The sequence below is a fragment of the Anthonomus grandis genome, chromosome 17 (genome assembly GCF_022605725.1).
Source record: "Anthonomus grandis grandis chromosome 17, icAntGran1.3, whole genome shotgun sequence".
Taxonomy (NCBI): Eukaryota; Metazoa; Arthropoda; class Insecta; order Coleoptera; family Curculionidae; genus Anthonomus; species Anthonomus grandis.
The window spans coordinates 17,899,044-17,920,152 of record NC_065562.1 but is presented as its reverse complement, the minus strand read 5'-3'; the positions used below and the strand labels follow the sequence as shown (position 1 = coordinate 17,920,152).

The window sequence follows — 21,109 nt, the reverse complement described above, 5'->3', positions numbered from 1 at the left end:
GAGATGTTTAGCGTCTAATGAAATGGGAGTTATTTTCAACAAAAAAACTATTAGATAGTAATTTAAACCTGTAAATTCATTTAAATTAAGTTTAACTAAAATAATTCCTTAGTGATGTTTTTAACTAGAATAACTGTACTAAGTGTTTTTACTTGTGTAAACTCTCTAATAAAAGCTCCTCCACCAATAGCAGACAACGTTATTCACATAAAGGTCCAACGGGTTGCCTACCAACAAATCTCCCACAAGGTCACCAACCTTGACTTTTTTCCTTCAATTTTAATTGACAGGAACTGAACTGTCAAAATATACAATAGGCGAGTGAGAAACGCAAGAAAACCGTCTATAAGTGATACTTTCCGTGCAGTTTGTGTCCTCTGGAGCACTTATTTAATTCCGCCATTTATTAATTAATTAACTCTTCTCGGAATATTTAAATCGGTGAGTAAATCCCCCCCTCGCAAGTAAAACCACAGTGTGTTTTTCCTTGTTACATTGTGTGCCCCCAATTTAAACCAATAAAAGTAAGTACTAATCCTCATTATTATTATTTATATTGCAGGGACCACTTGTTGACACACTTCCACTATCATGTAACAGAATTTTAATGAATTGAAAATGTATAGGCCACCTCAAAACTGTAACCGAGTAAAATCTATTAAGAAAAAGTTTGAAAACATCGAAAACCAAAGTGAAACTGTCAATGTGGGCCCCTCGAAGCCTTTTACTAGTGCCAAAAAGCTCTTGGCCCCCTTAACAGAGAACTCTCTGAACGGTTTTTCGCGTGAGCACAACGCTAGATCCTCGATACCACAAAGGGCAGCTCAACCCAGTCTTTCTCGGCAGCTATCGGATCCTGCCAAAAGGAATATCAAAAGAACTCCCGCCTTTAGGGTTGACAAAAGCGCCGAGGATTCACCTGTGCGCCCCACTAGCCTTTTCCAAACGAAAATTAAACAGTTCAACCGAGTGAAATGTGGCAAAGAACTTGACTCACCTTCAGATGATTCTACTGGGGGATTAAAGTGTGACCTAATTGAGTTTGATAAGCATACCGTAAGCTGTGATAGTGTTTCCTTGAAGGAAAACAGTTCATTTTTATATCCTAGGAATAAGTTAGATGTTTATAGTAGTACGAACAAGACTGAAGTGCCCCGTAATAAGAGGGCCTCATTAATTAAGTCCAAGAGCTCGCAAGATTTCCAATATGTTCGCAAAAAGTTTGACGACGAACCTGAGAATTTAAGCACCGAAATATTAAGCACCGCCAATATTGACTTATCTCTCCTGTACACCCAACCCATTCCCAAATCTTTAAGACACAAGACAACCGAAACCAACTGCACCTCAAAAATCGACAACATCTACACAAAAAGCACGTTACAACTCACCGATAATGACAAAAAAGAGTTTCTGAACTCTTTGCAGAGGGTCCTGGCCCGTCAGGACCTACCGGGAGGCCTAACTGACTCGCTAAGGGTGGCCCTAAAGAAACCTCTGCCCAAGGGCCCCGCTCCCCAAAAACCGCCCAGAACATTCCAGCATTGTGCCGAAGCGGTTATAAATGAAAAAAGAAAAACCCCCAAGAAGGGTGACCCCCGGTACATGCTGAACAAACTGGAAATGGCTTTGAAAAATAACAAATTAAGGGTGAGGAAACAGCTGCCCCGGGTGGAGGTGTGTAGCACCACCTCGGGGGAGGACAGCGACGACAGTTTGTTGTTTCGCAGTAAATCTTGTCGCAGCGTTCATAAAGAAGACACTGAGGATGGTGGTTTCGATAATTTGTTGGGGGAGTTTAATTGTTTCGGGGGGTTCGGAGGGTGTGGGAATCCCGGGTATCAGAGGCTTAAGGAGCCGAGTGCGTCTTTTTTTGTTAGTGCCAGTCCTGAGAAGGAGCATATTTATGATGAACCTGTCAGGAGGAAGAGCAGTGAGGTTGAGAGTGAGAAGACGAAGAACAGGAATAGCTTGTATTATATGGTAAGTGATGTAGATATATCGGGCTTTGTTTAAGGTTTCAGTCACTATGTTTTGAAATAATGATTCATGATTGATGAATTTGTTCTAAATAAGCACTAGAACAGTCTATAACTCAAAAAGTCCAGGGTGAGTACTACTTCAGAGTTACTTCATCGATAGGCCAAGACAAGTGAAACTCAATTTTAAACATATACTTTCTGCTAAATATAATAATTTAATTAATATATACTTCTCGGTTAATATATTATCACTCCTCTTGGTAATTAAATTAATTATTGTATGCTAAAAAAATACATATACTAACACCGAGCTGGCCTGCCAGAACAATTGTATTACAAGACCATCAGTAATGTAAGCGTGAGTCACATAAATTGATGATCTGTTGAAAAGCACTTGCTAATAAAGAGAATTGGGGTTTTCACTGTTTTATGAATAAGGAAATCTGATTTATCATCAGGAATTTTGAGAATTATCATAGCGGTTGGACCTCTAATGACAGTGCTCAAAATGTCGGTTCAGGGGCCATCTTGGGAACAAAATGGCGGCCTAAAAAGACCCACAGGTTACTTTTCCTTACTATAATCGTCATTGTTCTGCAATTTGTATGGGTAAAACTGTGGGAAACGGTTTCGGTTATTACCATATAATGATTGTAACCTGTACGGGTTTCTTATCTTAATAGTGCCTCCTTATCTCACACACACACTCTTTTATTAACGGTAATTTATTATTATAAACGGAATTAATCGTGCCGATACTCGTTGCATGTAACTTTCCATTTAACTCTCGCGGTTTTTTTTTTTTTTTTTAATTAAATTGTAAGCCTAGTAAATGAATAAAATTACATTTACACAGGCTCCTGAGCGATCAATTTTATTCAAATTATTTGAATTTCTAATGAAAGCAAATCGGATTTTTCGCATTCTTGGTTGCACGCCCGTTTTTAATATCTGGATTTAACCGGTAACGTTACGTAAATCCACTTGAAGTGGATTAATAAAGCAGACTTTTTTATTAATTTAAATTATATACTTTATAACCTCAAAAATGAAATTGACATCTGTCATGCGGGTGACAGACTAGACAAGTGACAGTTTAAACGGTGTTGCCAACAGCCTCAAAAAATCGAAATTAAACCTTACAAACTCAAATTTATTATCAATAACATATTAATTAACAACTGCAAATTAATTTAAAATAAATTTTTAATAAATAAATTTTCAAATAAAGGTTGGAAAAGTTGCAATAGTTTTGCGCCTTTCAACGGGGCTGACAGCTGTCAATGTCATGTAATGTATAATTAAGCCGTGTGTACACTGATTATAAAGCCGGATTTACACCGGACTTTCCCTAACACACTATTTATTTAGTTATGAAATTCCTTAAGAAAATCCGTTATCGACGTCTATTTAAATGAATGAAATACGGGTTTATGTATTCAGATGCTGTCTCGTTTAAATAAATATAAGTCTTATCGCTTATTATTATCGATAATATTTTATTAAATCAGTAACAAATTTAGGTTTGAAGTGCTGCTGCGTGTTGATTAAAATGAGATCTTCGGCGGTGTTTTATGTTAATTTGGATGTGATCCAGGTAAATTTTAAGTTACGTTTATGTTTTTGGGAAAACCCAGTGATTTTTTGGGTGAAACGTCAGTGGTACTAAAAATCTGATTGCAGCATGAAATTTGTGGGGACAAATTAGCTGAAAAAGAGTACCATGTCGATGAGTTAATTTTAATTTGTAAGAAAGTCGTGATTTTTGAGTGAACCGTCAGTGGTACCAAAAATCTGATTGTACCATTAAATTTGTGAGGAAAAATTAGCTGAAAAAGAGTACCATGTCGATGGGTTTATTTTAATTTGTAAGAAAGTTGTGATTTTTGAGTAAACCGTCAGTGGTAGCAAAAATCTGATTGCAGCATTAAATTTGTGAGGAAAAATTAGCTGAAAAAGAGTACCATGTCTATAGATTTATTTTAATTATTAAGGAAGTTGTGATTTTTGGGTGAACGGTTAGTGGTACCAAAAATCTGATTGCACCATTAAATTTGTGAGGAAAAATTAGCTGAAAAAGAGTACCATGTCGATGGGTTTATTTTAATTTGTAAGAAAGTTGTGATTTTTGAGTAAACCGTCAGTGGTAGCAAAAATCTGATTGCAGCATTAAATTTGTGAGAAAAAACCAGCTGAAAAAGAGTACCATGTCGATGGGTTTATTTTAATTTGTAAGGAAGTTGTGATTTTTGGGTAAACCGTCAGTGGCACCAAAAATCTGATTGCACCATTAAATTTGCGAGGAAAAACTAGCTGAAAAAGAGTACCATGTCGATAAATTTATTTTAATTTGTAAGAAAGTTGTGATTTTTCAGTAAACCGTCAGTGGTACCAAAAATCTGATTGCACCATTAACTTTGTAAGAAAAAACTAGCTGAAAAAGAGTACCATATCGATAAATTTATTTTAATTTGTAAGAAAGTTGTGATTTTTCAGTAAACCGTCAGTGGTACCAAAAATCTGATTGCACCATTAAATTTGTGAGGAAAAATTAGCTGAAAAAGAGTACCATATCGATAAATTTATTTTAATTTGTAAAAAAGTTGTGATTTTTCAGTAAACCGTCAGTGGTACCAAAAATCTGATTGCACCATTAAATTTGCGAGGAAAAACTAGCTGAAAAAGAGTACCATGTCGATAAATTTATTTTAATTTGTAAGAAAGTTGTGATTTTTCAGTAAACCGTCAGTGGTACCAAAAATCTGATTGCACCATTAACTTTGTAAGAAAAAACTAGCTGAAAAAGAGTACCATATCGATAAATTTATTTTAATTTGTAAGAAAGTTGTGATTTTTCAGTAAACCGTCAGTGGTACCAAAAATCTGATTGCACCATTAAATTTGTGAGGAAAAATTAGCTGAAAAAGAGTACCATATCGATAAATTTATTTTAATTTGTAAAAAAGTTGTGATTTTTCAGTAAACCGTCAGTGGTACCAAAAATCTGATTGCACCATTAAATTTGCGAGGAAAAACTAGCTGAAAAAGAGTACCATGTCGATAAATTTATTTTAATTTGTAAGAAAGTTGTGATTTTTCAGTAAACCGTCAGTGGCACCAAAAATCTGATTGCACCATTAAATTTGTGAGGAAAAACTAGCTGAAAAAGAGTACCATGTTGATAGATTTATTTTAATTTGTAAGGAAGTTCTGATTTTGAGGTAAACCGTCAGTGGTACCAAAAATCTGATTGCACCATTAAATTTGCGAGGAAAAATTAGCTGAAAAAGAGTACCATGTCGATAGATTTATTTTAATTTGTAAGCAAATTGTGATTTTTGGGTAAACCGTCAGTGGTACTAAAAATCTGATTGCACCATTAAATTTGCGAGGAAAAATTAGCTGAAAAAGAGTACCATGTCGATAGATTTATTTTAATTTGTAAGCAAATTGTGATTTTTGAGTAAACCGTCAGTGGTACCAAAAAACTAATTTCACCTTAAAATTTGTGAAGAAAATTGAGCTGAATTGGTTGGACGATGGGCTTATCTTAATTTTCAAGAAAATTTTTCATACATCTTGCAGCTATCCAATTTCAAGCAATAACAGGCAACACTGTAATACAACACATTTTTTAACTCTTAATCGCATTTTTATGAACAGCTGCACATAAGACCTTCATTTATTTATTAACTTAAATTAGTCATTCAAACTCGGTTAAACACACACAAGGGACTTCCCCACAGATTGCCAGTAAGTAAATCGCACGCCAATATAATCAACTCACTGTCAGTCCAATCCGGTGCTTTCTGCACGTTGTGCAACTTATAAGAATTCGATAATGATGTCTCCCAGTTCCGTGTTTTTACCGCAGTTTCTTTTACAGAGTACTGCCCTAATACCGGAAGATACCGGTCAAAATGGAGGAGGACCCTCGAACCTAAAAGTGAGTTAAAAATTGGGTTTAAAAAAGGATTTTTTAAATTTTTTGTCTTTATTAGGGAGCCACTATGGACGATTCGAAAGCTGAACTTAGTAGTAGCAGAGTAAATAGGCAGGTCAGTACTACATACTTTGTTCACTTCATAGGCACAAACAAATCATTGTTTAGAGTAACTCGTTCTAATTTTATAGGTGCTTGGGCTATGAAATGCCATAGATCATTCTGAAAAGCCATTTAAATAAGTTAAAAATCTTAAAGTGCTTTAATAAAAATCCATTAATTATTGAGGAAGCGGTAGTTTAAAAAATGACTAACAAAGTAACAATTCCCCCCTCCCCCATGTTTTGCGTGGAAAATTATTAGTTGTCTGCCGGGATTCATTACATTTTTTTTTAATAGATTTTTCTCATGTAGGTTGCGTCAGTTGTAATGGATTAGCGGTAGTGTTGCGTGGCATGGTAGGTTTAACTAAAAAACCTTTTTTTTTATTGCTTGGTATTGGCTTATTTAATTAATAACTGTTTCAAAGACATTATTGGGTCAAATAGTTGATAACTAACGTGGGAAAGATGTCATAAAGTTATTCGAACATTATGTCTATAGTGACGCCATCCGTAATGCAATAGCGCGGAAAAATCAAAATTTTTATTGCAGGAAACTGTATAAAGGGTTATTGGATGTTTACAGGTTTCTGCTATAAAGCCGTGTTGCCATCTGTAGTGCGGCTTTCAAACTATATATATATTAAAAATTTAGTTACAGAAAACTGTAAAATCTTATCGAGCTTTTTACAGGGCTCTGTAGTAACGCCATATTGCCATCTGTCGTGCCCAAAACTATATACTAACAAGAAATTACAGGAAACTGTAAAATATTTTTTTTAGACATATATTTGCTAAAAAAAACCTTTTTTAGCTTCGTGTTGGTCAATATATGATAATTAAAATAAATTAATAACTATTTAAGACATTATTAGGTGAAATCTCTGCAGGTTCCTGTAAGAAACCCGTAACGCTATCTGTTGTACCTTTGCGAAACAGTCTACTAACAATGCAATTACAGCCAACTAAAATATTATCAGGGCTCTGTAGTAATGCCAATTCGCCATCTACAGTATCGTTAAGAAAGATGCAAAATCTGTAGGTTTTCGCGATAAACCCGTGATGCCATCTTTACTATCGTTGCCAAACTAAATAAAGACAATCCAGTTACTCGCCAAATCTCTACAGGTTCCTGTAATAAACCCGTAATGCCATCTGTAGTGCCGTTGCTAAACCGAAAATGGAATCTGTTAACCATTGTCGATTCCAGATTTCCGCGGAAGATTCGTCACTGTCATCGTTCACGTCGGACCTGGACTCGAACCCGAGCCCGGTGGCCGACGATCCTCACGCCAAAATCCGCTTTCTGATCGAGAATTTCGAGAAACGGAGACAAACGTTACCGAAAGTCAACGGGGAGGACAGAGAGGGCGAACCGGCGAGGTCGTTTAGCGTGTCGAGCGACAGCGCCAGTAGAGTGGAGGCCTTAAAAGATTCGCTAAGGAAAACGTTAGGTAAGTTAGGGGGTTTATAGTGACGCCTCTTTTGAGGCAAATCTAACAGGTTCCTGTCATAATAGAGCAATAGCAAAACGTTTAAAGTACGGGCAACTGTAAAATATCATTGAACAGGTCTCTATAGTACAGTAATGAAACTATTGGATCCACGAAACTGTTTTCCATTACGAATGGCCGTTTCATATTAACTTCTTTCTTAGATAGGAGTTTTAACAGTGATGCGAGCCTGGCCGGGGCACGAGAAAGCGACTCGGAGAACTTTGAGGACGGCAAAGTGTCCCGTATGGTCGAGCGGTTTCACACGTTTCAAAAATCGGCGCCAAAGTACCAGCAGCCGTCAGTGAACACCGACACCCTCTTCGACTGTTGCTTGGTGATCGAAAAAGTGCAGGATTGCGTCCGGATCAAGTTCAAATTTCCCGAAAACGTGCGTGTCTCTTTGATGTTTGAAAAATCGATAATTACATGCGTGTATTATGTACATATAGGTGGACATCCCGAAGAACATCGAGTATCTGTGCTTCCCCGAGAGTCCGGAGAGTCCTCCGCTAGAGGGCACCAGCACTGCTCAAAGTTACACTTTGCTGATCACCAGTGAAACTGGCGTGAGGACTTACGGGTATTGTCGCCGGGTACTTCCGGAGGGTTCCAATCATTGTTTACCGTTGGTTTATTGTATATTGAGTAAATATCGGTAAGTTTATCAGCATCTTACTGGGATCATGATTCCTTTTCTATTGCTAAGATCGACTTGATTATTCTTTGGAATGTTCTCCGAGTTCTTTAAAAGAATTAAGAAAATCAATATGTTGCAAGTTTTTTAATTCAAGTTTTTGGAAATCATGTCCAAGAGAAGAGACAGTTTCAGGTAACTTGGGTCATAACTCCACTTCTAGTGAACATATTGACTTGATTTTTGTTTTAAAAGTTTCTTTGGACTGTTCTTAAGCTTCCTTGAAAAAATGAAGCAAATCCGTGCATTGGAAGTTTTTTAATTCAAGTTTTTGGAAATCATGTCCAAGAACAAAGACAGTTTCAGGTAACTTGGGTCATAACTCCACTTCTAGTGAACATATTGACTTGATTTTTGTTTTAAAAGTTTCTTTGGACTGTTCTTAAGCTTCCACTGAAAAAATGAAGCAAATCCGTGTATTAGAAGTTTTTTTATTCAAGTTTTTGGAAATCATGTCCGAGGACAAAGACAGTTTCAGGTAACTTGGGTCATAACTTCACTTCTAGTTAACATATTGACTTGATTTTTATTTTAAAAGTTTCTTTGGACTGTTCTTAAGCTTCCATTGAAAAAATGAAGCAAATCCGTGCATTAGAAGTTTTTTAATTCAAGTTTTTGGAAATCATGTCCGAGATCAAAGACAGTTTCAAGTAACTTGGGTCATAACTTCACTTCTAGTGAACATATTGACTTGATTTTTATTTTAAAAGTTTCTTTGGACTGTTCTTAAGCTTCCATTGAAAAAATGAAGCAAATCCGTGGATTAGAAGTTTTTTTATTCAAGTTTTTGGAAATCATGTCCGAGGACAAAGACAGTTTTAGGTAACTTGGGTCATAACTCCACTTCTAGTGAACCTATTGACTTGATTTTTATTTTAAAAGTTTCTTTGGACTGTTCTTATGCTTCCATTGAAAAAATGAAGCAAATCCGTGCATTAGAAGTTTTTTTATTCAAGTTTTTGGAAATCATGTCCGAGATCAAAGACAGTTTCAGGTAACTTGGGTCATAACTCCACTTCTAGTGAACATATTGACTTGATTTTTGTTTTAAAAGTTTCTTTGGACTGTTCTTAAGCTTTCATTGAAAAAATGAAGCAAATCTGTTTATTAGAAGTTTTTTTATTCAAGTTTTTGGAAATCATGTCTGAGAACAAAGACAGTTTCAGGTAACTTGGGTCATAACTCCACTTCTAGTGAACATATTGACTTGATTTTTGTTTTTAAAGTTTCTTTGGACTGTTCTCAAGCTTCCATTGAAAAAATGAAGCAAATCCGTGCATTAGAATTTTTTTTATTCAAGTTTTTGGAAATCATGTCCGAGGACAAAGACAGTTTCAAGTAACTTGGGTCATAACTCCACTTCTAGTGAACATATTGACTTGATTTTTGTTTTTAAAGTTTCTTTGGACTGTTCTCAAGCTTGCATTGAAAAAATGAAGCAAATCCGTGGATTAGAAGTTTTTTTATTCAAGTTTTAGAAAATCATGTCTGAGAATAAAGACAGTTTCAGGTAACTTGGGTCATAACTCCACTTCTAGTGAACATATTGACTTGATTTTTGTTTTTAAAGTTTCTTTGGACTGTTCTCAAGCTTCCATTGAAAAAATGAAGCAAATCCGTGCATTAGAATTTTTTTTATTCAAGTTTTTGGAAATCATGTCCGAGGACAAAGACAGTTTCAAGTAACTTGGGTTATAACTCCACTTCTAGTGAACATATTGACTTGATTTTTGTTTTAAAAGTTTCTTTGGACTGTTCTTAAGCTTCCTTGAAAAAATGAAGCAAATCCGTTCATTAGATTTTTTTTTATTCAAGTTTTTGGAAATCATGTCCGAGGACAAAGACAGTTTCAGGTAACTTGGGTCATAACTCCACTTCTAGTGGACATATTGACTTGATTTTTGTTTTAAAAGTTTCTTTGGACTGTTCTTAAGCTTCCATTGAAAAAATGAAGCAAATCCGTGCATTAGGAGTTTTTTTATTCAAGTTTTAGGAAATCATGTCTGAAAACAAAGACAGTTTTAAGTAACTTGGGTCATAACTCCACTTCTAGTGGACATATTGACTTGATTTTTGTTTTAAAAGTTTCTTTGGACTGTTCTTAAGCTTCCATTGAAAAAATGAAGCAAATCCGTGCATTAGGAGTTTTTTTATTCAAGTTTTAGGAAATCATGTCTGAAAACAAAGACAGTTTTAAGTAACTTGGGTCATAACTCCACTTCTAGTTAACATATTGACTTGATTTTTATTTTAAAAGTTTCTTTGGACTGTTCCTAAGCTTCCATTGAAAAAATGAAGCAAATCCGTGCATTAGAAGTTTTTTTATTCAAGTTTTTGGAAATCATGTCCGAGGACAAAGACAGTTTCAGGTAACTTGGCTCACAACTCCCCTTCTACCGCTCACATCGACTTGATTTTTGCTTTAAATGTTTCTTTTAAACGTCCATCATCTTCCACATAGGCAAACACATCTATTACTTAATGAGAAATTTTAATTAAAGCTTGCCGAGGTTTTACAAGAAAGTCCTGCTAGAACTGGAGTCGCGTCACGGCATGCAAAACAAGTACAGAGACCGGTTGATCAGTCAGTTTTACTTTAAAAAGATCCCGAAACCCGGTGACAGTATCACGATCAATTTGTCGGGTTTAGATGGTGGCGGCGATAAAACGAGCGCTTTCGAGGGCAGTTTGGATCTGACCAGTTTTATACAGGGTGAGCGTCTACCTAAACCTGTATATTTCTTCTCTAAGGGGTTTTATGAGTTTTTTTTTAATTGTAGTAAATAAAACTGGCGAATACGGCACCTTGACCCATAAAAGGACGGAGATTTTCGTGTCGCCGAACGACGCAGTTGCTCCCAATTTCGTCTCGTACGACGGTAAGTTACGACAGTTAACACCCTTAATATCCCAAGAAAAAGTTAAAATCAGAGTGTGACAAGTACGAAATATCAGAAATCTATAACAATTTATTTATAGGTGCCAAGACCGAATTAGTCCTGACGATGCACGACGCCCGATACGAGGTGGCCGAGCTGAAAAGGCTCCACAAATTACCGGCGGACGTTTTATTGAAGATCTTCTCCTCTTTACTATTGGAACGCAAAGTGATCCTAATTAGTTCGGTCATAAGGTACGTTGGTTCTGTCTTTTTCCTTCAAAAAGTAAACAACGTTCATTTTAGTGAGTTGTCGTCCTGTGTGGACTCGTTGCAGAGCATCCTCTATCCGTTTACGTGGTGTCACACCTTCATCCCGATTATTCCGGAACCGTTGTGGGATATCCTGGACTGTCCCACTCCGATTGTTTGCGGAGTGCTGTCTCAGGACGCCATGGAAGGGAGACATGTCGAGAATGTAAGTAGGCAAGGAGGCGCGCGTTTATTGGGGAAAAAAGTGCATCAAAAATCACTTGGAAAAAAAAACAGTCTTGGGCGATAATACGTTGTTTAAATGTCTGGAATAAAATTAAGGATTTGGATGCCTGGAAGGAGGTTAGAATGATGTCAGCTTTCTGGCATTTTATGAAATAATACTGGAATGTTCTCAGAAAACTGAAAACTGAAAAAAAAACAATTATTTAATAATTGCTTGGAAAATTAATGAAAAACCAAAAATTTATATTATATTCCTGGATTTTTTTTTAATTAGGTTAAAATCGCTGAACAATTTCAAAAAATACTCAAAGGAAATTATTTCAAATTGCCTGGAATTTACAAAAACGTTTATGTATTCGAAATGCCTGGGAATATGAAGCAATAACTTTAAATGTTTCATATTTTTGGAAAATTACGATAGATGCCTGAAATAATATAAAAAAAATAAAATAAATGACGTCAAATACCTGGAAAACTAGAAAAGATCATTAAAAGAATTAAGAAAATCAATATAATACAAGTTTTTGTGAATGATGTCCGGGGGCTGAGACAGTTTCAGGTAACTTGGGTCATAACTTCACTTCTAGTGAACATATTGACTTGATTTTTGTTTTAAGAGTTTCTTTGGACTGTTCTTAAGCTTCCATTGAAAAAATGAAGCAAATCCGTGCATTAGAAGTTTTTTTATTCAAGTTTTAGAAAATCATGTCTGAAAACAAAGACAGTTTCGGTAACTTGGGTCATAACTTCACTTCTAGTTAACATATTGACTTGATTTTTATTTTAAAAGCTTCTTTGGACTGTTCTTAAGCTTCCATTGAAAAAATGAAGCAAATCCGTTCATTAGAAGTTTTTTTATTCAAGTTTTTGGAAATCATGTCCGAGATCAAAGACAGTTTCAGGTAACTTGGGTCATAACTCCACTTCTAGTGAACATATTGACTTGATTTTTGTTTTAAAAGTTTCTTTGGACTGTTCTTAAGCTTCCATTGAAAAAATGAAGCAAATCCGTGCATTAGAAGTTTTTTTATTCAAGTTTTAGAAAATCATGTCTGAAAACAAAGACAGTTTCAGGTAACTTGGGTCATAACTTCACTTCTAGTTAACATATTGACTTGATTTTTATTTTAAAAGCTTCTTTGGACTGTTCTTAAGCTTCCATTGAAAAAATGAAGCAAATCCGTGCATTAGAAGTTTTTTTATTCAAGTTTTTGGATATCTTGTCCGAGAACAAAGACAGTTTTAGGTAACTTTGGTCATAACTCCATTTCTAGTGCTTAGATCAACTTGATTTTTATTTTAAAAGTTTCTTTGGAATATTCTTAGGCTTTATTGAAAAAATCAAAAAAATCCATGTTTTAGAAGTTTTTTTTATTCAAGTTTTTGGACAGCATGTCCGAAAACAAAGACAGTTTCAAGTAACTTGGGTCATAACCCCACTTCTAGTGAACATATTAACTTGATTTTTGTTTTAAAAGTTTCTTTGGAATATTCTTAAGCTTTATTAAAAAAATCAAAAAAATCCATGGACTAGAAGTTTTTGTATTCAGGTTTTTGGAAATCATGTCCAAGAGAAGAAACAGTTTCAGGTAAATTGGGTCATAACTCCACTTCTAGTGAACATATTGACTTGATTTTTTCTTTAAAAGTTTCTTTGAACTGTTCTTAAGGTTCCATTAAAAAAGTGAAGTAAATCCGTGTACTAGAATTTTTTTTTTCAAATTCCTGGAAAATTTCTAAAAAATTACCTCAAATCCTAGGAAATTAAATAAAATACTCAACAAATAATTCTTTAATAATAACAAAAAATGGCCTGGAATAATATAAAAACAATAAACAAATACCTGGAAAACAAGAAAATTATTTCATATGTCTGTAAAATGAAAAAAAATGATGGCACGTTACTGAAAATCTCATTTTTTTTCAAAATTCAATGGAAAATTATGACGTCGAATAAATGGAATAGACAAAAAAACTACTCAAAAAAATTTATTTCATTTTCCGGGAATAATATGGAAAATTATATCTTGACAAAATCCCTGGAATATACAAAAAAAAATCACTTCAAATACCGAGAAGAAGCTTAAAATGAGTACAACAGTCTGGAAAACTGTTGCTGAAATTCCTGGAAGATTAAGCAAAAATTACGTCAACTTAGGTAGAAAATAGAAGAAAACGACCGTCAGTCAAATGCCCGGAATAATATAAGAAATTGTACTCAGGTTCTTTGAAATAAACCAGAAGTTACTTTATTTATATTCCAGGCATTTGAATTTTTTTTTTTTTTCATTTGGCATTATTTGATTTCATTATACAGAGATTTGAAATTATTTTTTGTTTTTTTATATATTCGAGGTCATGTGATTTTTTTTTAATATTATTTCATTTGACGTATTTTTTAAGCATTTTACGTAACGTTTTTTTTACTTTTTATCCACCAGTAATTTAACGTCGGAATTACTTCCAGGCTTCTGACTAATGACTTCAATTCCCTGGCGGAGATTAATTAATTAATTTCAAGCAAATAAATAAGTAGGGACACTTCCTGGAAAATGATCTCAACTTCCTGGAATAAGTAAGGAATTAATTTCAAGCAGTTAAAATATAAACATTTAATTCCCCGAAAGAACTAGAAAGTGGTCTCGACTTCCCGAAATAAACCGCTTAAAGTGACTAGAATAAATGAAGCTATTAATGCAAGAAGGTGTTAACAAACAAATTACACATTTTGAGATAATTAGGGCCAAAGTTTATTGAATGGAACTTTTTTGCTATTAATTTTATTTTCATTTTACAAAAACAAGTGTTAAGTAAATAAGGCCAACATTTTTTTATAGCATACAAACTTTTGTTATTCCAGAAAGTCAGAGGATAGTCATAAAAATTAGGTTAACACCTTTTTGCATAAACATATATTTACATTTGAAAATCAAATAAAAAGAAAAAAATTATTTTTCAAAAAAAAGCGTAATTTAAAGTAAATAAGGAAAATAGTTAATCTTCGTCTTCCTTTTGCTGAGGCCAAGGTAAAAAGCCCGTAAGTTCTCAGGAATGTATGCCATTTGCTGTCGGATATTTTCGTATTTTTTAGATGCTATCGGCCTACTTTTATCAACGGGCGATAATCAGCTCACATGTAGTTGAAGTTGTCTGGCGAGTTGTAGTACCTTTGCCTTTTAGAATGGAAACTTCTTTCCAACTTTGTTCTTCACTTAGGGAATATCTATACTTTGTTTTACCAAATTCTGAAATTTTTATCCACTTTACATCCTTAAACAATATTTTTTCACCACTAATTTTAACTTATTAGCCAGTTGTTTAATATCCACAAACTTATGGATCACAAACAAACTGATAGATCCATGGAAAACCATGGATCTATCAATGGCTGACACACGAGAAGAGATTGAACTTCTACAGAACCTGGACAATTTAGGTAATAACATTAGGGAGGAAACTATTTTAAATTGTGATTTATTGGGGAATAATATTGAACTAGATAATAAGATTATAAATGTATTACATCTTAATATTCGTAGCTTAAAAAAAAATGTTGATCAGTTAGTTAGTTTTCTTGAAAGCTATAGGCTTAACTTTTGTGATATTATTGTGCTTACAGAATGTTGGCATATAGAGAATGCTAATGGGTTTTGCTTGGATGGGTTTTGTATGTACTATAATAATGCAAGTTTTAATCAAAATGATGGCACAGTTGTTTATGTTAGGTCCAATCTAGTACACGATGTAACACATATTGAGCTTGCCCTATCAAAAGTAACATTAACCAGTATCAAATTTAAAGTAAACAATTACTCAATAAGACTCTCTTGTATATACAGACCACCTTCTACTAATACACATAATTTTCTTTCGGATCTCGAAACTTTCTTTACAGATTCATTTACCAGTCAGATTGACATTATGTTAGGGGATATAAATTTGAACCTTCTTGATGAAAACAATAATGAAATTATTACATACCAGGCTATTCTGAACCACTTCGGTTTTATTTCTACCATAAACTCAGCCACTAGGGTTACAACTGACTCATCTAGTTGTCTGGATCATATATTCTTGAGAAGAAAAAATGGTTCTAAGATTAATTGTTCTTCTTTTGTCATTCAATCTGCCATAACTGACCATTTTCCCACCATGTTGCATATTACTGATACAGTTGGGTTGCAAAAAAACAAGGAGGAGGTAAATTCTTATACAGTTAGAATAAATTATACCATATTAACAAATTTTATACATAATCAAAATTTTGAAAGCATTTTTAACAATGATGATCCAGAACTAGCATTGGAAATTTTATACAGTACTATTACACAAGCATTAAATCATTCAAAAACCCAAAAATTATGTCAAAATAAGTATAAAAAAATAAAACCGTGGATCACAATTGGTATAATTAATAGTATCAAAAAGAGGGACAAAATGAAAAAAACACTACTAATTCATAACAATTTAGAAAACAAAACTGCCTTTAATAGTTACCGTAATACCTTGTGCATGTTAATCAAGAAATGTAAACAGGATTATTACAAAGCCAAAATCGAGTCTAGTGGTACTGACCTAAAAAAAATATATAAGATAATAAATGAAGTAACAGATTCAAACAGTAACCAAGATTTTAAGTTTAACGTAACTAACAATAATTCTAGTTTTAATAATAAGTTGGATATGGCAAATTTTTGCAACAAATATTTTGTTGATGTCGGTTACAATATGTATAATAAAATTAAAAATCCTCCAGATTCCCTGCAAATAAAACCATCCACACAGGCTTCAATGTTTCTAAGACCTACTAATAAGAATGAAATTATCAAACAAATTGCTTCTTTAAAAAATTCCTCTGCACCCGGAATTGATGGTATTACAACCGATATTATAAAACATATTCATATCTATATTTCTTCCCCTCTCGCACACATTATAAATTTAATTTTTCAAACTGCAAAGGTCCCAAAAAAATTTAAACAAGCCATAGTAAAACCTATTCACAAGGCAGGTGATAAATCAAATATAAATAATTATAGATCCATAAGTATAATGAACATTTTTTCTAAAGTCTTTGAGAAATGCCTTAAGGACCGCCTGGTGGAATTTTTTAATCAAAACAATATAATTTCTAAGAACCAATTTGGTTCTAAGAACCACTGGTTGGCAACCAGTTTGGCCAGAGTGGCCTCAGCACAACCGATGCAGTTTATGTGCTTTGTGAGCAAATAACAGACCATTTGGATGGTGGCAGAAAGTGTCTTACGGTCTTCCTAGACCTAGCCAAGGCATTTGACACGGTCCCTCATAACAAATTGCTCCAAGTCCTAGAATCCTATGGGATAAGGGGAACCGTGTTAGACGTTTTTGCTGATTATTTGATGGATCGAGAGCAATCCATCAAAGTTGAAAATACTATAAATGAACCCCTTCAAATTAAAATGGGCATCCCTCAGGGGACTGTTCTGGGTCCAATTTTATTTGTAGCATATGTAAATTCCTTAACCAATATATCAATACAAAACGGTAGTACTATCTCTTATGCTGACGACACAGCAGTAACTTTCTATGGGGAAACATGGGATTTGGTGAAGGAACATGCTATAAACGGTATAAAGAAAATAAAACACTGGCTAGACTCATTTAAATTATCATTAAATATCACTAAAACTATTTATATAGCATTTTCCCTCACAGCTGCAAACCGTCCATCATTTAATAGTATTTACATAGATAGTCTTATGGATAAACTTCATGAAGTTCACTCTACAAAATATCTTGGAATCTATATTGACAAACACTTAAAGTGGGACCACCACATCCTTAGACTATCAAAAAATATTCGAAAACTAATATACAAGTTTTATGTGCTCAGGGAAATATTAAATAAACAACTTTTGATCTCGATTTATAAAGCAATTATGGAATCACTACTAAGGTATGGTCTAATTCTTTGGGGTGGGATATACCAAAACACATTGACTTCTTTAAATGTTACCCAAAACTACATTTTAAAAGTTATTTTCAAAAAAAACAAAAGATTTTCTACTGCATTACTTTATTCCAGAAATATTTTTGATGTACGCACATTATACTGTTGGTCGCTCTGTATATATATTCACAAGTCGAATAAATTTAAGAACTTTGTTAATCATAAGTATCAGACTAGATTAAATGTAAATAGACACTTATCAATTCCAACTGTTGCCACTACTATGAAATTAAAATCAATTTTTTACCACGCACCCAAACTGTACAACTTATTACCACCATATATTAGACATACAAAAGTTGTCAAAAAATTTTGTAAAATATCTGGGGATTACATTTATGATCATTTACATGTATTTAAAAAATTACTTACTGTTAATTAATTTTCATATTTCATAGCTTTAAGCATTCATACGTGATCGTGAAAGATTTTTGTTTTCTAATGTTTAATTATTTATTGGGTGTTAAATGGAAACTTTGCAATAGTTAGTGGATGGGACATATTTTGTTTAAATATTTATTTTTATAAAATTGTTTTTGATTTTTTTGCACATACAGGTATTTGGTTACCTAAGTGCACCTTAAAATGTACTGAGATAGATTATAATTATTGGATTTTATTACACATACTTTGTAAAAGCTTATATGTAATATATTCGATTGATTGATTGATTATCCTCCATTCTAATGATTTGAAATAGAGTTTTTTTTCTGCACTCTACCATACTGATCAACTGCGTAAATATTCTGATGTTTTCTTACTTCTTTTTCAACAGCTGCAAAATCTCGATCAGAATCCATAAATGTGTGGCCCACTTCAGGAAACTTATGTTCTATTGTTTCAAAAACTCCTTGCTGTATCACTCCAGGCTACAAGATGTTTTTCTCGTGGTTCCAGATTAGTTAGGAACGCTAGTAGAGAACTTCCAACTTCCTTAGGTCCACGACCTCCCTTGTCTTCTGTCCAAAGATGAAAATACCCCCCGCCGTTTGTCTGGTTTTTGCTAATAACGTGCACTCCTAAGTTGTAAAGCCATACCTGTCCTGTCTCAAATAAAATGCAATGCTAGTTGAAATTTTGAGCAACGGCATAGTTTTCTGCATGTCATAAGTAATGTATAGAACATTATTATTAGTTTTGGCTAGCTCCCGATCTTTTTTTTGTCGTTCAAAGGTTTTCTTAAATTTCGCAGAACGTTCATCTGTTGCTTCACCAGAGTCGCACACTTTGCAAGTATCCGATCGTGGAGTACCAAATCCTAAGTTGAAATCTTCAATAAATATTTTCCTGTATAACTAGTACATCTTATTTATTGATAAGGTGGGTGATAAATACAGGCGAGAAGGGTTCTTATTATGAGAATAGTGGGAAAGATTTGATATGTTCATGAACAATCATTTTGGTTTCTGCCGGTATGGCTTTAGGCCGATTGTGACCTCTTTTTGGAGTTGTTTGACCAGCTGTTATTTGATTTCGAATCAAATCAAATTTGTTTCTTGCCAATGTCAAGCATAGATAAAACCGCATCTTTACAAACCTTTCAAGACTCTCCATTTATTAAAAAAAAAAATACTCGTAAAATTTGGAGCGATCTGCACGTAATGTGGGCCTCTTTACTTCAGTGGGTTTCATCAAACTAAATAAGTATACATTTTTCTCATCAGTTTGTAATGCATAGTACTGGATAATGGGATATTAACTTCTTGTTTTATATAATTTTTTGGGGTTATTACTGCCATCTCTTGAAAAAACTTTTTACTAACTGATAGAAATGGATGTTAACACCTTTTTGCATTAATAGCTTGAAATAAGGATTTACTTCCAGGCATTCCAAATACATAATTTCCTTTTCAATATCCGGGCATTTGAAATACATTACTTGACATTTAATATACATACACACCTGACGGCATAAAAAGAATGACTCAAAATGCTTGAGGGGCATGAAAAACCACAATTAAATTACTGGAAAACACGCAAAAAACCAGCCTGAGAAATCCTTAAAAAACAGTTATTTTTCGAACTTAATAATATGACGTTTTACCCAACAATTACCCCATGGAAAGCAATTATTATTGATCTCAAGAATAATATGCAACAAAAAACTTATGCTAGTAAGAATGAATGCCTATAGGCAAATAAAAAAGTAATTATTCAATTTAAATATGTCCTAATAAGTATGACAATGTTTTTTTTTTAACTTGCTCAACAACAGTAATATGTACAGATATAGAGGTGTCCCTTATAATAAATTTGCATTAAATATAGCAGAAAACACAAATATTTTCCCCATTTATAGAAACAGTAAGATTATTCGACACTAGATTTCAAAAATAGTAATTTGGTATTAGACTAATAATTTAACCCTCTATATATTGAGCAATAACAACCTTTACAGTAATATCTAACAAAATTTCTAATCAAACTTAATTTTATACAGCATTGGGTTACATTATCACAAAACAATTAACCATGACTTTGCGGGTTCGAGGGTTTGCCAGATTGATCTCTTCAAAAAGTTATCTTACATTTTTTCTATAAAATGTACAGGGAAGCCAATAATTGATCCCCTTAAAATGTTCCGCTCGGCGACTCACCACCCGGTATATTATTTTTATGAATGAATAAAGTATTGCAGAAAACGTTGTAGCATCCTATAATAAATGATTTTTATAACACTCTCTTACTTAATCGATTTATTACAATTGCACCAACAATAATACGATTTTATTTAAGGCGATCGTGGTAAACGTAGACACAAAATCGGTGCTGATCGAAGAAGGAGACGAGCTAAAAATCCTGAGCGGCAGCCTACACAAAGTCTGGCGTCAATTCATGACTTTGGCGAGCAACATCCAATCCAACGAGTTCGTTTACTCCTTTTATTTGGCCGACGCTTATCTATCGGTTTTCATCACCTGCTTCAAGTCTTACAAACAGTACGTGGTCGAGGGACAGTTTCTGGTAAGTTAGCAGCGTTTCACCCCAAAAAAACTCTCTGTTTTGACCCGACCACGTTTTTAGAAAGACGAGCTGATAAAGAACGCGAAAACCAAAGGGATCCGCCGGTTCCTGAAGATGTTCACCGAAACCGGCATGTTTCAGGGGTTCGTGGACGCGGCCCTACATAATCCGGACACCCTCGCCTTGTTCGATAAGAAAATCGAACTGTTCGGGTCCGATCAGAGCTCCTCGATCTTGGACAAGTTGATCGAGTGGCACCGGTAAACTCCACCTGTTTTAATTGTTTTAACTAAGTGCCTTTTAATCGTGTGATAACCGTCAAGGTTTTGCTACTATGTAGTATGTTTTTTTTTACTTAATCTTTAAGTACCAATTGCTTTTTTGTATGTGTATAAAAAGACTGCAGTTATTTAGGCCTCACGGTTGTTATACATGATTTTTTTAAGTATGTATATAAAAATTCTTTATTTTATAGTAATTATTATTATTATGGTCATTATATATGGAGGAAAGGTTCTAAGCGGAGTAAAGTCTATAAGACTTGAACAATTTGAAAAAATT

The 21,109-nt window shown here is 34.0% G+C and overlaps 1 protein-coding gene across 1 annotated transcript; it reads left to right on the top strand.

The window, feature by feature from the left end:
- The first annotated feature begins 295 nt into the window (after positions 1-295).
- LOC126746612 (DENN domain-containing protein 2B-like) lies at positions 296-21,020 on the top strand. The gene is made up of 13 exons (XM_050454929.1): positions 296-441; positions 563-1,983; positions 5,869-5,928; positions 5,984-6,040; positions 7,237-7,480; positions 7,684-7,910; positions 7,972-8,177; positions 10,718-10,929; positions 10,997-11,095; positions 11,196-11,349; positions 11,401-11,572; positions 20,321-20,548; positions 20,609-21,020. The coding sequence occupies exons 2-13, from the start codon at positions 619-621 to the stop codon at positions 20,810-20,812; spliced, it is 3,228 nt and encodes a 1,075-aa protein (XP_050310886.1). The 5' UTR covers positions 296-441; positions 563-618; the 3' UTR covers positions 20,813-21,020.
- Positions 21,021-21,109: the final 89 nt, after the last annotated feature.

Excerpts from the sequence above, each read along its gene's own strand:
- LOC126746612 (XM_050454929.1), top strand. The coding sequence starts at position 619 with ATGTATAGGCCACCTCAAAACTGTAACCGAGTAAAATCTATTAAGAAA. Across the intron at positions 7,911-7,971 it reads AGTTCAAATTTCCCGAAAAC|GTGGACATCCCGAAGAACAT; the intron begins GTGCGTGTCTCT and ends ATGTACATATAG. Across the intron at positions 10,930-10,996 it reads TCTGACCAGTTTTATACAGG|TAAATAAAACTGGCGAATAC; the intron begins GTGAGCGTCTAC and ends TTTTAATTGTAG.